This window comes from Halichondria panicea, chromosome 12, assembly GCF_963675165.1.
Source record: "Halichondria panicea chromosome 12, odHalPani1.1, whole genome shotgun sequence".
Classification (NCBI taxonomy): Eukaryota; Metazoa; Porifera; class Demospongiae; order Suberitida; family Halichondriidae; genus Halichondria; species Halichondria panicea.
The window spans coordinates 545170-560171 of record NC_087388.1 but is presented as its reverse complement, the minus strand read 5'-3'; the positions used below and the strand labels follow the sequence as shown (position 1 = coordinate 560171).

The following is a 15002-nucleotide window of genomic DNA, read 5'->3' as shown; positions in this document are numbered from 1 at the left end:
AATTCATGTATAATTATGTGTGAAATGATTTTTCATCAAAGAATTTTTTGGTTAATGAATTATGGTCATGGAGGGTATACAAGTATATACACAGTAGTAGTACATACAATTTATAATTATAACGTAGAATCATGAGATAAATGGATTAGGGTAATGTATGTAATGATGATGACAAACCCAAAATAATGCCTGTTGAGTAAATAATATTTTTAATTATTGAGTTTCCTAGTGTACGTGACAGTTAATTACAGGCAGGCCGATACATCCACAACCACAAGCTCCCTCGGCACATCACAATCAATCCCAGCGATCTCACAGTCACCACTCCTGCCTTTCTCACTGCTGCTTTTTACCGCAAACTCGATCGGTGCATCGCAATCCATAGCTCCGCTAGCTTCATTTAGAGTGCCCTTTGCATTGTCTGCTTCAGTTAGAGGCTCCATGTCACCTCCTGTTGGTCCAGTAGCTAGTGTAGCACTCTTGCTTTCATTGTCAGTCTCCATTGTTTCATTTAGGACACTCTTTGTATTGTCTGCTTCAGTTAGAGGCTCCATGTCCCCTCCTGTTGGTCCAGTAGCTAGTGTAGCACTCTTGCTTTCATTGTCAGTCTCCATTGTTTCATTTAGGACACTCTTTGTATTGTTTCCTTCAGTTAGAGGCTCCATGTCCCCTCCTGCTGGTCCAGTAGCTAGTTTAGCACTCTTGCTTTCATTGTCAGTCTCCATTGTTTCATTTAGGACACTCTTTGTATTGTTTCCTTCAGTTAGAGGCTCCATGTCACCTCCTGCTAGTATAGAACTCTTGCTTTCGATGTTAGTCTCCATTGTTTCACACGTTATTGACCCTTCGTTGGTTATGGGGGTTTCTTTCGAATGATCATCTTCTTGGGTAGGGAGCTGCATACTTTCATTATTGCCGACATTGATTGAGTTGTGTTCAATAAGTTGAGTGTCTGTTGCCAAATCAGTCTTGTCTTCAATCATATTCTCGTCTTGGAGCTTCACGATATCGTCATTGCTCTCGCTCTTTGCTACCTCTTCCTTGTTACACACCACGTTGCCAATATCCTCGAGCACTTTAAACACTCCAGAGTGATTAGTTTCCCCCTCGTCACTGTTACCATCAGAGCCTTGGTCTGGGCACTCGTTTACTGGTCGCTTAGTCGCAGTTCTGTCCAATAGAGCGGCGAGGGCGTCATCAGAGATCACCTGACCATCCCTGCCCACCACCCGATCATGGTCCACAGAGTTCAACAGGTCCGAGAGGTCTTCTAGAGAGAGATCACATGCACTGTCATTGGTGTTACCCTTGAACTTCCCTGCAAGGGGAGGGGGGGGAACATTAAAGCATATAATTATACATATTTCAACAGCCGTAACTTAGTACCATTGATCTAATGCCAAAAATGTTGACACCATTTGAAAGGCCTTTTTCACAGAAAATCTTTAAATCGTTGAAATTTGATCCACGGAATTCAAATTATGGCGACTGAAAGAGTCCCCGAACCATTAATTAAAAGGAGGGGGGAGGGGTATGTTGCAAGAATGTAGTTGAACATAATGATTTCGACAGCCATAACTTTAGTATCATTTATCCAATGTCAAAAATGTTTGATTTTCTGAAAGCTTAGCAAGAGACCTTTCAAATGATGTGTTTCAATCCAACATTTTTTTCAGGGCCATAATTTGCATTTTTCGGCCTTGGACCATGGGCTATTTTATTCATGATATCGCCAAATTGGCAAATACTTTTATCTCTCAAATATGAAGTTTGATGACACCATTTGAAAGGTCTCTTTCTAAGCTGTCAGAAAATCAGAAAATCATTGATATTGGATCAACAGAATTTAAGTTATGACGACTGAAAGAGCCCACGAACCATTGATTAAATTGGGGGGGGGGGGGGGGTAGTTGCTTTCAACAGCCATTAACTTAAGCACCGTTTATCCAATATCAAAAATTTTATGATTTTCTGAAAGCTTAAAAAGAGACCTTTCAAATGATGTGTTTCAATTCAAAATTTTTTTGGGGCCATAATTTGCATTTTTCGGCCTTGGACCATGGTATCGCCAAATTGGTAGCTTTTGAATATGAAGTTTGATGACACCATTTGAAAGGTCTCTTTCTAAACTTTCAGAAAATCAGAAAATCATTGATATTGGATCAACAAAATTTAAGTTATGACGACTGAAAGAGCCCACGAACCAAATTGGGGAGGGGGGGGGGGGTAGTTGCTTTCAACAGCCATTAACTTAAGCACCGTTTATCCAATGTCAAACATTTATGATTTTCTGAAAGCTTACGAAGAGACCTTTCAAATGATGTGTTTCAATCCAAAATTTTTTTGGGGGCCATAATTTACATTTTTCGGCCTTGGACCATGGGCTATTATTCATGGTATCGCCAAATTGGCAAATACTTTTATCTCTTAAATATGAAGTTTGATGACACCATTTGAAAGGTCTCTTTCTAAGCTTTCAAAAAATCAGAAAATCATTGATATTGGATCAACAGAATTTAAGTTATGACGACTGAAAGAGCCACGAACCATTGATTAAATTGGGGAGGGGGGGGGGGGTAGTTGCTTTCAACAGCCATTAACTTAAGCACCGTTTATCCAATGTCAAAATTTTATGATTTTCTGAAAGCTTAGAAAGAGACCTTTCAAATGATGTGTTTCAATCCAAAATTTTTTTGGGGCCATAATTTGCATTTTTCGGCCTTGGACCATGGTATCGCCAAATTGGTAAATACTTTTAGCTTTCGAATATGAAGTTTGATGGCACCATTTGAAAGGTCTCTTTCTAAGCTTTCAAACAATCAGAAAATCGTTAATATTGGATCCACGGAATTCAAGTTATGGCAGCCGAAAGAGTCCCCAAACCATTGATTAAAGGGTTGTACATGCATGTGGTAGCATAGCATTCAATTTTCACATACAGTTGAGCCTCGGTTATCCGAACACCTTTGTCCCCGGGCCCATTCGGGTAAGTGAAATATTCGGATAATCAAAAGCTGGCTTTTTGCCAGCCACGTGGGCAATTTCCTACTGCGCATGCTCAGATTGCACTATGCTCTAGCATTCGGATAATCGAGGATTCGGATAACCGGGATTCGGATAACCGAGGCTCAACTGTACATGTACAATACAGCATCTAATGCCTCGAAGTGTAGCCGCACAAGGAATACGGTAAAGCTGAATGTGTGTGTGTTTGTCTGCATGTGTGTATTTCAGCTTCATTATTGTATCTGACTTATCAAATGATTTAGGTTCACCTTTGTGAATGATCATCTTCTCCAGTTTCCTCTTGGAAGCTGCCCTCTCTACAATGCGCTGGTCGATGGTGTTGGCAGTCACTAGTCGGTACACCACCACCGGCTTGGACTGCCCTATACGATGACAGCGATCCTGGGCCTGAAGGTCCGTCTGGGGGTTCTGTGTGTGTGTGTGTGTGTGTGTGTGTGTGTGTGTGTGTGTGTGTGTGTGTGTGTGGGGGGGGGGGGGTTGGTTGAGAATGACAGCTAAATTTGAGAGGACATACATTTACTTAGAAATATTCATTTAGTAGCTGTTAAGATCGAGTATATTCTACTGCATACAGTTCACATACTTATAGTAAATCAACCCAAGGGCAATGCAATCTGTCAACTTTCATGGGATCAGAGCTTGATAAAAGAGCATACCGGTAATTATATATATACCCCCCTCTCCTCCACTTACCCAGTCAGAGTCATGCAGGATAACAGTGTCTGCCTCAGTGAGGTTGAGGCCCAGTCCAGCTGCTCTAGTACTCAGTAGGAACACCATACAGGCAGGATGACTCTTGAACTTGGCGATGTTTATCTGACGATCGGCAAATCCCATAGAGCCGTCCAATCGGGCGTAAACCACACCCCTCATCTCCAGGTAGTCCTCCAGTATGTCCAGCATACGAGTGAACTGGGAGAACACGAGAGTCTGTGCAGGGAGAAAATGAAACTTTGTCATCTACACAATAGTACAATAGTACAATAGTCTAGTGGTATTGGAATTAAAAATTAAGAATTTATTTTTATAGGCCAGTACATGCATAGTACATGTGTACGTGTATACTCTTGTAAAAAGCATTTATTAGAACATTGAAATCCATACCCCAACCACTGTTTAAATTCCTGTACAATTATAGCTACTAAGACAAAATTAAATACCCAGGCAGCACTATTCCCCTCCCCTCCCCTCCACCCCCCTGTACTGTACTCACCTTGTGTCCATCTTTAATGAGAGCAGTTAGCAATCTGTCCAACACACGTATCTTGCCAGCACACTGAACTAACTCCTCGTCCACTTTGAAGTCTCCGCTGGGGGTGAGGGGGAACTCGAGAAGGTAGGGATGGTTGGAGCACAGCCGCAGCATCGTGTACACACTCGTCATCTTTATGTTAGTGGCAGAGAACTTTGGAACAAGACTAAAGGACGGAGAGAATGACATAATTAGGACTCTATAATCATATAACAGTATCACACAAGCTATAATTATGACTGCAACCAGGTTGATACATGCACACAGGAAATTTATAGAGTACATGTATAGCCTGCCACACATTGCTAAGCAACTAAAACATGGAATCCAGGCTACTAAACATTAAAACCATGCTGTTGCTGCTGCCAAATGCTTACTCCTTTTTGTTTGTCTTTGTTTCCTCCACTTGGGGTACAAAGTCCTTCAGATCTGCCTCTCCAGTCATGATGGAGTCAAACTGACTGTCTGTCAGTTGAGAGTAGCAGCTGTAGAAAGAATCAACACACGTTAGAATTAATTAACTGTACAGTACAGTCATGCATTGATTTATACTGAAAAACACACAACACACAATATTAGTACATAAGTAGTAAAGGAACATCTTGATTGGTAGTGTGTAATAGGCAACCAACTCGTAAATTAGATAGCAAATTACAATACACAGTAAGTTAAAGCACATCAATCAATAACAGTGATGCTTTACACAGTGTACGCACACACACTCACTCTGACTTGCTAATCTTGCATTGCCGAGCTCTCTTGCCCTCCTCCTCACACACCTCCACACCCTCACACACCCCACTACTCCCACTGCCGCCCCCTCGTGCTTTCAGTCTCTCCTCTTTCTCTTTGTCCAGGAGGTTCAGAATCGACTTGTCCAGTAGACTTTTGTAGAACTTCTCCTGAGGGAAAGAAGATCAGAGATAAGATTAAACAGTGTATGGGGTGATGTCATCAAGAAGTTAAACCATGTGCTCACTGCACTGCTAGCACTTTATACCAGTCATGGCCTCTGATTCTATACATGTAACCTCAAGGTTTCGACGGCCTGGAATCAAGGCTACTGATTCTAGTTCTAAGTCCAGTTCTGGAGGCTATGACTACAAGTTTGTGGAGGAGCCCTCTGATGACCTCAAGTGTCTGATTTGCCTGTGTGTGGCCAGGGACCCTCAACAACATGGGGACGGGGGCTGTGGGAAAATCTACTGTAGAAGCTGTATCGACCAGTATAAGATGAATGATGACAAGTGCCCAAACTGTCGAAAAGTTATGACTACCTTCAAAGATGAAAGGAGTAAGTACAAGCCCCCCTCCCCCCCGGCCACCCATTGTAACTCTGCATATTTGTGCTGTATGGATATGGGTGTTTAGTAAATGTAACAGTCAAGTGTAGGACATCAATAATTATGTACATAGGTCACAAATTTAATAGAAAGTTTATATAAACTCCTCAATTTCTCTACAGGCAATAGGGACATCCAGTCATTGAGAGTTAAATGCATCAATCTTAAGGATGGCTGTCAGTGGGTGGGTGAGCTACGACATGTGGACGAGCATCTCAAGACATGTGACTATGTCAAGCTGCCCTGCCCTAATGAATGTACGTGCAAGGGACGTGGAGTCTTTGAAAAAGCAACACAATTGTTTCGTAAAGACCTCCAAAAGCACCTTGAGGACAGGTGTCCACGTCGTCAGTACAGCTGTCCCCACTGCCAGAAGAATGGTAAATACAAACATATCACTGGAGATCATACTGAGGACTGTCCCAAGATGATCATTGAGTGTTCCAATGCTTTTCACTGCAAGACAACGTTTCCAAGAGAAAATGAACGCGCCCATCTCTCCACCTGCCAGTATCAGAACGTAGCCTGCAAATACAGTGAGTTTGGGTGTAAAAAGAGGCCATTTCGAAAAGATCTCCAAGAACACGAGAACGACGACAATGCACACCTCCGTATTGCCATGCCAACGATGCTGATGACAACGATGCTGACGCTAAAAAAACAATGCATGCTAAATACACAGTTACATTGTTCTAACATGAAGGATCAGCTAGGCCTTATTGAGATATTCAAGATGCCCTCTTTTAAAGAAAAAAAAAGAAAACAATAACGAATTTTTCAGCAATCCATTCTATACCCACCCCAGAGGATACAAAATGGTTATCAACATTGATGCAAATGGCTACGATGAGTACGAAGGCACTGATGTCTCAGTGTGGGTTTATCTAATGAGGGGAGAATACGATGATCAACTCGAGTTCCCATTCAAAGGCACTATCAAGTTTGAGCTACTCAATCAGCTGGAAGACAAGAACCATCACTGTGAGTCATACACACATGATGGCACACAAAAGAGTAGCAAGAGAGTAATTGATGGAGAGATGTCTAGCCGAGCAAGTGGTGTGGATGCATTCATCCCTCACGAAGATCTAGAACACAATGCCACCAAGAACTGTCAGTACCTCCAGGATGACTGTCTAGTGTTTCGAATCTCCATTGATGTACCATCCTACAAGCCATGGCTACAATGCACCAACACTAACTAGCTAGCTAATAAATGCACACTATATACTAGTATAAGAGTACCTATCTAGTTTGTTTGAAGGCTGAATACAGATAACGTGTATCTCACAGTTGAATTTTTTGTGCGTAATAGTGATTTAGTGAACCTTGTAACTCCACTGAATAGTAACAAAAGTTTTGTAACAATCTTGTGTTGTACTAAACAGATTACAGTAGCCCACTAACTTTTACAAACCCAATCACCTATCACCCCACTGTAAGGACTTCCCCCTGAGGTCAGATAAACTGTGGTGATGTCATAATAGACAAAAAGTCATGGCCTCTGGATCTACTTCTAGTTCTAAGTCCAGCTCTGAAGGCTATGACTACCAGTTTGTGGAGGAGCCCTCTGATGACCTCAAGTGTCTGATTTGCCTGTGTGTGGCCAAGGACCCTCAACAACATGGGGACGGGGGCTGTGGGAAAATATTCTGTACTAGCTGTATCGACAAGTATAAGACGAGAAATGACAAGTGCCCAAACTGTCGAAAAGTTATAACTACCTTTAAAGATGAAAGAAGTAAGTGCAAGCCCCCCCCCCCCTCCCCCCCATTGTATCTATTAGGTATCTTTGTGCTCATAGGTGTTCATTCGTAGTACAGAAAATATACACTGAGAAAACTGGACACAAACATTTAAGATGTAAATTCTTGGTACTCTTTCAGGCAATAGGGATATCCAGTCATTGAGAGTTAAATGCACCAATCGTAACGACGGCTGCCAGTGGATGGGTGAGCTACGACATGTGGACGAGCATCTCAAGACATATGACTATGTAAAGCTGCCCTGCCCTAATGAATGCGTGTTTGATGAACCGACACAATTGTTTCGTAAAGACCTCCAAAAGCATCTCGAATAGGAGTGTCCATGTCGTCAGTACAGCTGTCCCCACTGCGAAGAAACTGATGAGTACGAATATATCACCGGAGAGCATATTGAAGACTGTCCCAAGATGATCATTGAGTGTTCCAATGCTCCTCACTGCAAGACAGCATTTCCAAGAGAAACTAAACACGCCCATCTCTCCACCTGCCAGTATCAAGAGGTGGCCTGCAAATACAGTGAGTTTGGGTGCGAAAAGATGCCATTTCGAAAAGATCTTCAAGAACACGAGAATGACGACAATACACACCTCCGTATTGCCATGACAACGGTACTGTCACTAAGGAAACAATGCATGCTAAATACACAGTATCAGCTAACACTTATTGAGATATTCAAGATGCCCTCTTTTAAAGAAAAAAAAGAAAACAATATCGAGTTTTTTAGCGATCCATTCTATACCCACCCCAAAGGATATAAAATGGTCATCAACATTGATGCAAATGGTTACGGGGATAACAAAGGCACTCACGTCTCAGTATGGGCTTATCTACGTATAATGAGGGGAGAATACGATGATCAACTTGAGTTCCCATTCAAAGGCAGTATCAAGTTTGAGCTACTCAATCAGCTGGAGGATAAGAACCATCATTGTAAGCCATCCATGCATGATGGCACAGAAGATGGTAGCAAGAGAGTAATCGATCGAGAGAGGTCTAACAATGGAACTGGTGAGCAAGATTTTATTCCTCACGGAGACCTAGAACACAACGCCACCAAGAACTGTCAGTACCTCCAGGATGACTGTCTAGTGTTTCGAATCTCCGTTGATGTATCATCCTACAAGCCATGGCTACAATGCACTAACTAACTACTTTAGCTATAATACTCATAGTACCACGTGTGGTAACTAGAGGCTAAATATACAATGTAGATAGTTAAAGTACATGTAAATAGTTAATGTTTACAGTCAACCAACCATTTTTGTGAGCCTGGCGCAAAAAATTGTGTGATGTTTATACTCAATGGTACGCATGTGTACTAAACTGATCCACACCAAACCATATCACACACATTAATTCCTGAGAATGATGTACATGCATGTACAGTGAAACCTGTCTATTGTGGTCACCCTCTTAATACAGCCATTAATATAGGCCCCAAAGCCTCCATAGGATGGTTTGAACATGTGTTAGCAGACCACCAACCACGAGTCTGCTGGCCTTACTATGGTTGACCACTATAGACAAGTTTCACCTGTACACATTATGTTTTCAATTTCACCTTCTGAATCACTTCACATAGAACTACAAACAATTAACTGGACCTACTGACCACCACCCTCCATTCACAATGTTGCTTAATCAAACCTTACAGGCAACTACTACCAAATTTTTGGCCCTCAGAAAAACAGCTTCAGCGAAATGGCTCAATCTAAATCTGGAGGCTATGACTACCAGTTTGTGGAGGAGGCCTCTGATCCTCAAGTGTCTGATTTGCCTGTGTGTGGCCAGGGACCCTCAACAACATGGGGATGGGGGCTGTGGGAAAATATTCTGTACTAGCTGTATCGACAAGTATAAGACAAAGAACAGAGATTTCCCAAACTGTCAGAGAGATATGGGAACTAAAACCTTCACACCAGCTCAGCTTATAAATGTTCACTCAACAAGTGTACAAGTAAAAGATAATTAGACAGGAGACAACATTGCACCATTCATATTTAAGCTGACAGAATATACTAATATTTACGAGAGTCCATGTTTCTATTCTCATAATGGAGGATATAAAATGTCCTTTGTTGTGCATGTCCACGGTGTTGATGAGGGCACAGGTACTCACATCTCAGTGTTTGCATACATGGCAAGTGGTGGACAATTTGATGCTTTTGAGTTTCTCTTCAAAGGAACGATTAAAATTGAGCTACTAAATCAGTTGGAAAATAACAACCATCATCAAAAGTCTATCAATATTGAAGCAGAGACCCGTGAAGGTCAGGGTTAATCAATTCATTCCTCATGAAGCAATCAAATATACGGTATATATCTCTACAAGTATGGTTCTTCAATATATCACCATACTGAATCATTATTTTATAGAACTATGTGAATACGTGAATGTCCCATTGACTCCACCATACCCTCAAAAAAATGAATATAATTACTTGGTCAAAGGATAATGAATACTGTCATGGATCATGTGATTTGTGGTACTACATGTACAATGTAGCTAGGTTCTCAAAATGGCCTCAATCCCCATCGCCAACCTTATCACTCAAGATGTAGCTAGATCTAGTGGCTATGACTACCAGTTTGTGGAGGAGGCCTCTGATGACCTCAAGTGTCTGATTTGCCTGTGTGTGGCCAGGGACCCTCAACAACATGGGGACGGGGGCTGTGGGAAAATATTCTGTAGAAGCTGTATCGACAAGTATAAGAAGAATAATGACAAGTGCCCAAACTGTCGAAAAGTTATAAATACCTTCAAGGATGAAAGAAGTAAGTGCAAGCCCCCCCCCCCCCCACCAATGCTATTGAATATACTCTTTGTGCTTATACTTCGGTATCTTTGTGACGTATGGCTGTTCAGTAAATTGCCATGTAATAGTCAACTGCTTAGACAACCTTTCCCCTACTTTCAATAGCGTGTACATACACAAACATTTTAGTAGGACAGAAAGTAAACGTGCACATTGAAAATAAGTCACACATTAATAGGATGTTCATAAACTCTTCAAATTCCCTACAGGCAATAAGGACATCCAGTCATTGAGAGTTAAATGCACTAAGTGTCAGGATGGTTGTGAGTGGGTGGGTGAGCTACGACATGTGGACGATCACCTGCTCAACACCTGTGACTATGTCAAGCATTCCTGCCCTAATGTGTGTAAAACAGCAACACAATTGTTTCGTAAAGACCTCCAAAAACACCTTGAGAACGAGTGTCCATGTCGTCAGTACAGCTGTCCGCATTGCCAGGAGACTGGTGAGTACCAAGTTATCACTGGAAAGCATACGAAGATCTGTCCTAAGATGATCATTGAGTGTTCCAATGCTCCTCACTGCAAGACAACGTTTCCAAGAGAAACTAAACACGCCCATCTCTCCACCTGCCAGTATCAAGAGGTGGCCTGCAAATACAGTGAGTTTGGGTGCAAAACAAAACCACTTCGAAAAGATCTCCAAGAACATGAGAATGACGACAAGGCACACCTTTGTATTACCATGACAACAGTGCTGACGCAAAAAGAACAATCTACCCTATTAAAAAAATAATGCATACTACTTAATACCCAGTTACATTGTTCTAACATGAAGGATCAGCGAGGTCTTACTTCTATCTTTAGGATACCCTCTTTTAAAGAGAAAAAAGATAACAATATTGAGTTTCTCAGTGATCCATTCTATACCTACCCCAGAGATCCATTCTATACCCATCCCAGAGGATACAAAATGGTTATCTGCATTGATCCAAATGGTTACGATAATTACAAAGGCACTCATGTCTCAGTGTGGGTTTATCTAATGAGGGGAGAATACGATGATCAACTCGAGTTCCCATTCAAAGGCACTATCAAGTTTGAGCTACTCAATCAGCTGGAGGATAAGAACCATCATTGTACGTCATTCACGCATGACGGCACACTAGATTGTAGCAAGAGAGTAATCGATCAAGAGAAGTCTAGCGAAGCAAAAGGTGTGCATGCATTCATCCGCCACGAAAACCTAGGACACAACGCCACCAAGAACTGTCAGTACCTACAGGATGACTGTCTAGTGTTTCGAATCTCCGTTGATGTGCCGTCCTACAAGCCATGGCTACAATGCACCAACTAACACTAGTATCTTTTATTAGTTTGAATGCTGAATAACGTATCTCACAGCTTATTTTAGTGATTATTATATAGTGGATTGAACCAATATTTTTGCAACCCTAGCTACATGTATACAATTTTACGAGTCAGTATATAGCCCACTGAGTTACCACAACAATACAGGACTTTCAGAGATATAAGGATAAACAGTGGTGATCTCATAATAGACTGCACGTATTAAACCAAAAAATCATGGCCTCTGGTTGGTTCTCATATGCATATAGTAATCATTTCAGCTCTGGAGGCTATGACTACCAGTTTGTGGATGAGGCCTCTGATGACCTCAAGTGTCTGTCTGATTTGCCTGTGTGTGGCCAGGGACCCTCAACAACATGGGGACGGGAGCAGTGGGAAAATATTCTGTACTAGCTATATCAACAAGTATAAGACAAAGAACAGAGACTGCCCAAACTATGGGAACTAAAACCTTCCACACCAGCACAGTTTACTTAACAACTGTACAAGTAAAAGATAATCAGACAAAAAACAATATTGCATGCACCATTCACATTTAAGCTGGCAGAATATACTAGAAAGATTAATATTTACGAGAGTCCATGTTTCTATTCTCATAATGGAGGATATAAAGTGTCCGTTGTTGTGGATGTTCACAGTGTTGATGAGGGCACAGGTACTCACATCTCAGTGTTTGTATACATGGCAAGTGATGGACAATTTGATGCTTTAGAGTTCCCCTTCAAAGGAACGGTTACAATTGAGCTACTAAATCAGTTGGAAAACAACAACCATCATCAATATTGAAGCAGACTCTTATAGTGAAGGCCAGGGTTTTAATCATATCAACCCTGAAGAGCTTGGATTCAACGCCACCAAGAACTTTCAGTACCTCCAGGATGACTGTCTAGTGTTTCGAATCTCCGATGATGTATCGTCCTACAAACTACAATGCACTTAGTGACTGCATGTGTATACGCATGTGTTTTGATAATAGCATGATTATAATAGCTAAATGTAATAATTATGTTTAGTAAATCTCTACAAGATAGTATGTTATGTTCTTCATCATTTACAGAACTGTATGTGAATATGTGAATGTCCCATTGACCCTTTAGCATTTTGCTAGGAATTTAATACATGTAGCCAAGGCTCAGAGCAAAGTGTAGAATGGAATGTGCGTGGGAGTAATTCGATCATGCACTCCTGACTATACAGGGCAATATTGACCATATACCATGCCAAGGTCAATATTGCCCTCGGGGAAATGCTTGGTTAAAAGGAATACCTATAACTACTATGAATGTATTTATAGTTACATGACACAGCCAACAATCATGTGATTATGTTGAAACTACCAAACACTATATCAAGACAGCCAACAATCATGTGATTATGTTGAAACTACCAAACACTATATCAAGATGGCCTTAGAATTCTTTAATATACTACTCAATCATTCTAGATCTGGTGGCTATGACTACCAGTTTGTGGATGAGCCCTCTGATGACCTCAAGTGTCTAATTTGCCTGTGTGTGGCCAGGGACCCTCAACAACATGGGGATGGGGGCTGTGGGAAAATATTCTGTACTAGCTGTATTGACAAGCACAAGAGGACGAATGACAAGTGCCCAAACTGTCGAAAAGTTATGAATACCTTTAAGGATGAAAGAAGTAAGTGGATGTTCAGTAAATTGTACTATTATAATAGGCACATGGAACAGTACACAATGAGGATAGAGATAGAATACATGTGCACACTGAGAAAACGTCATGGTCACAAATTGTAAATTTGTGGCTATTTCGTAAAACCAGGAGTGCATGAATATAAACTCCTAATGCACTTCTTTTTTACTTCCCTACAGGTAATAGGGACATCCAGTCATTGAAAGTTAAATGCACAAATCGTAACGACGGCTGTCAGTGGGTGGGTGAGCTACGATATGTGGACGATCACCTCAAGACCTGTGACTATGCCAAGCTGCGCTGTCCCAATAGATGTGGAGGAGGCATTTTTCAAATGTTAAATGGCGGAGGAACGCAATTGTTTCGTAAAGACCTTCAAAAGCACCTTGATCACGAGTGTCCACGTCGTCAGTACAGCTGTCCCCACTGCCAGAAGACTGATGAGTACAAACATATCACTGGAAATCATACGGTGATCTGTCCCAAGATAATCATTGAGTGTTCCAATGCTCCTCACTGCAAGACAACGTTTCCAAGAGAAACTAAACACACCCATCTCTCCACCTGCCAGTATCAAGAGGTGGCCTGCAAATACCAAGAATTAGGATGTAAAAATATACTATTTCGAAAAGATCTTCAAGGACACGAGAATGATGACAATGTACACCTCCGTATTGCTATGACAACAGTGATAAAGATAAAGAAACAATGCACGCTACTAAATACACAATTGAATTGTTCTAACATGAAGAATCAGTCCGGTGTTACTTCTATCTTTAAGATGCCCTCTTTTAAAGAGAAAAAAGAAAACAATATCGAATTTTTCAGCGATCCATTCTATACTGACCCCAGAGGATATAAAATACTCATCAACATCGATGCGAATGGTTACGGGGATAATAAAGGCACGCATGTCTCAGTGTGGGTTTATCTAATGAGGGGAGAATACGATGATCAACTCGAGTTCCCATTCAAAGGCACTATCAAGTTTGAGCTACTCAATCAGCTGGAGGATAAGAACCATTTTTATGGGTCACACACGCTTGATGGTACACGAAAGAGTAGCAAGAGAGTAATCGATCAAGAGAGGTCTAGCAATGGAAGCGGTGTGCATGCATTCATTCCTCACGGAGACCTAGGACACAACGCCACCAAGAACTGTCAGTACCTCCAGGATGATTGTCTAGTGTTTCGAATCTCCGTTGATGTACCGTCCTACAAACCATGGCTACAATGCACCAACTAACTAACTAATAAACGAACACTATTAGTATCTATAAAACTCGTTATACAATGTAGTATCGTGTGTGGTAACTAGAACAAAAGCTGAGTAAAAATAACGTACATCTTAAATTGTTATACTTAATTCAGAAAATGTGTTGTTTTTATTTACAGTCAACCAATAATAATTGTTGTAGCGCAAAAATTACTGTAAGTGCATGCATTGTGTGATGCTCATACTCAATGGTATATACGCATGTACATACTAAACTGAACAGTAACCCACTGGTTTACCACAACAACACCAATTAAACCACCTCAAACCCTATCACTTCCTAGAGAATAATGTACAGTGAAACCTGTCTATAGTGGTCACCCTATAAGCAGGCCACCCTCTATAATGCCAGGGTAATGGGCCCCAAAGTCTCTATAGCATATTGTGTTTGAACCTGTGTTAGCAGGCCACCCTCTATAATACAGCCAGGTTAAAGGGGCCCAAAGTCTCTATAGCATATTGTGTTTGAACATGTGTTAGCAGGCCACCTCGCCACCTCTTTATTACAACCACTGAATCTGTTAGCCTTACCAGGGTTTCATTTAG

General features: G+C 41.3%; 4 protein-coding genes across 5 annotated transcripts in view; 3 read left to right on the top strand and 1 right to left on the bottom strand.

Annotated features, from left to right (window-relative positions):
* Positions 1 to 8: 8 nt before the first annotated feature.
* LOC135344848 (lymphocyte-specific helicase-like) overlaps positions 9 to 15002 on the bottom strand; it is a 36376-nt gene continuing 21382 nt past the window's right edge. Inside the window, exons 11-16 of the mRNA XM_064542137.1 lie at positions 5006 to 5181; positions 4657 to 4764; positions 4241 to 4445; positions 3721 to 3957; positions 3276 to 3435; positions 9 to 1318 (exon numbers count right to left, since the gene is read on the bottom strand). Of these exons, the coding sequence (XP_064398207.1) occupies positions 246 to 1318; positions 3276 to 3435; positions 3721 to 3957; positions 4241 to 4445; positions 4657 to 4764; positions 5006 to 5181 (1959 nt within the window). The 3' untranslated portion in view covers positions 9 to 245. The remainder of the gene's footprint in view (positions 1319 to 3275; positions 3436 to 3720; positions 3958 to 4240; positions 4446 to 4656; positions 4765 to 5005; positions 5182 to 15002) is intronic.
* LOC135344876 (TNF receptor-associated factor 6-like) lies at positions 5234 to 6941 on the top strand. Its single transcript, XM_064542167.1, has 2 exons — positions 5234 to 5573; positions 5745 to 6941. Exons 1-2 carry the CDS (start codon positions 5285 to 5287, stop codon positions 6389 to 6391), a joined length of 936 nt encoding a protein of 311 aa, XP_064398237.1. The 5' UTR covers positions 5234 to 5284; the 3' UTR covers positions 6392 to 6941.
* LOC135344866 (TNF receptor-associated factor 5-like) lies at positions 7116 to 14606 on the top strand. Of its 2 annotated transcripts, none has more exons than XM_064542156.1 (2): positions 7116 to 7363; positions 13360 to 14606. In XM_064542156.1, the coding sequence occupies exons 1-2, from the start codon at positions 7120 to 7122 to the stop codon at positions 14424 to 14426; spliced, it is 1311 nt and encodes a 436-aa protein (XP_064398226.1). In that variant the 5' UTR covers positions 7116 to 7119; the 3' UTR covers positions 14427 to 14606. The 2 variants fall into 2 exon arrangements, with proteins under 2 accessions (XP_064398226.1, XP_064398225.1); XM_064542155.1 differs by lacking the exon at positions 7116 to 7363 and adding an exon at positions 12825 to 13168.
* Positions 9866 to 11596, top strand: LOC135344883 (TNF receptor-associated factor 6-A-like). Its single transcript, XM_064542176.1, has 2 exons — positions 9866 to 10163; positions 10414 to 11596. The coding sequence occupies exons 1-2, from the start codon at positions 9908 to 9910 to the stop codon at positions 10938 to 10940; spliced, it is 783 nt and encodes a 260-aa protein (XP_064398246.1). The 5' UTR covers positions 9866 to 9907; the 3' UTR covers positions 10941 to 11596.

Coding starts and splice junctions, on each gene's coding strand:
- LOC135344876 (XM_064542167.1), top strand. CDS start 5,285: ATGGCCTCTGATTCTATACATGTAACCTCAAGGTTTCGACGGCCTGGA. Junction 5,574..5,744: donor TACCTTCAAAGATGAAAGGA/GTAAGTACAAGC, acceptor ATTTCTCTACAG/GCAATAGGGACATCCAGTCA.
- LOC135344883 (XM_064542176.1), top strand. CDS start 9,908: ATGGCCTCAATCCCCATCGCCAACCTTATCACTCAAGATGTAGCTAGA. Junction 10,164..10,413: donor TACCTTCAAGGATGAAAGAA/GTAAGTGCAAGC, acceptor AATTCCCTACAG/GCAATAAGGACATCCAGTCA.
- LOC135344866 (XM_064542155.1), top strand. CDS start 12,919: ATGGCCTTAGAATTCTTTAATATACTACTCAATCATTCTAGATCTGGT. Junction 13,169..13,359: donor TACCTTTAAGGATGAAAGAA/GTAAGTGGATGT, acceptor ACTTCCCTACAG/GTAATAGGGACATCCAGTCA.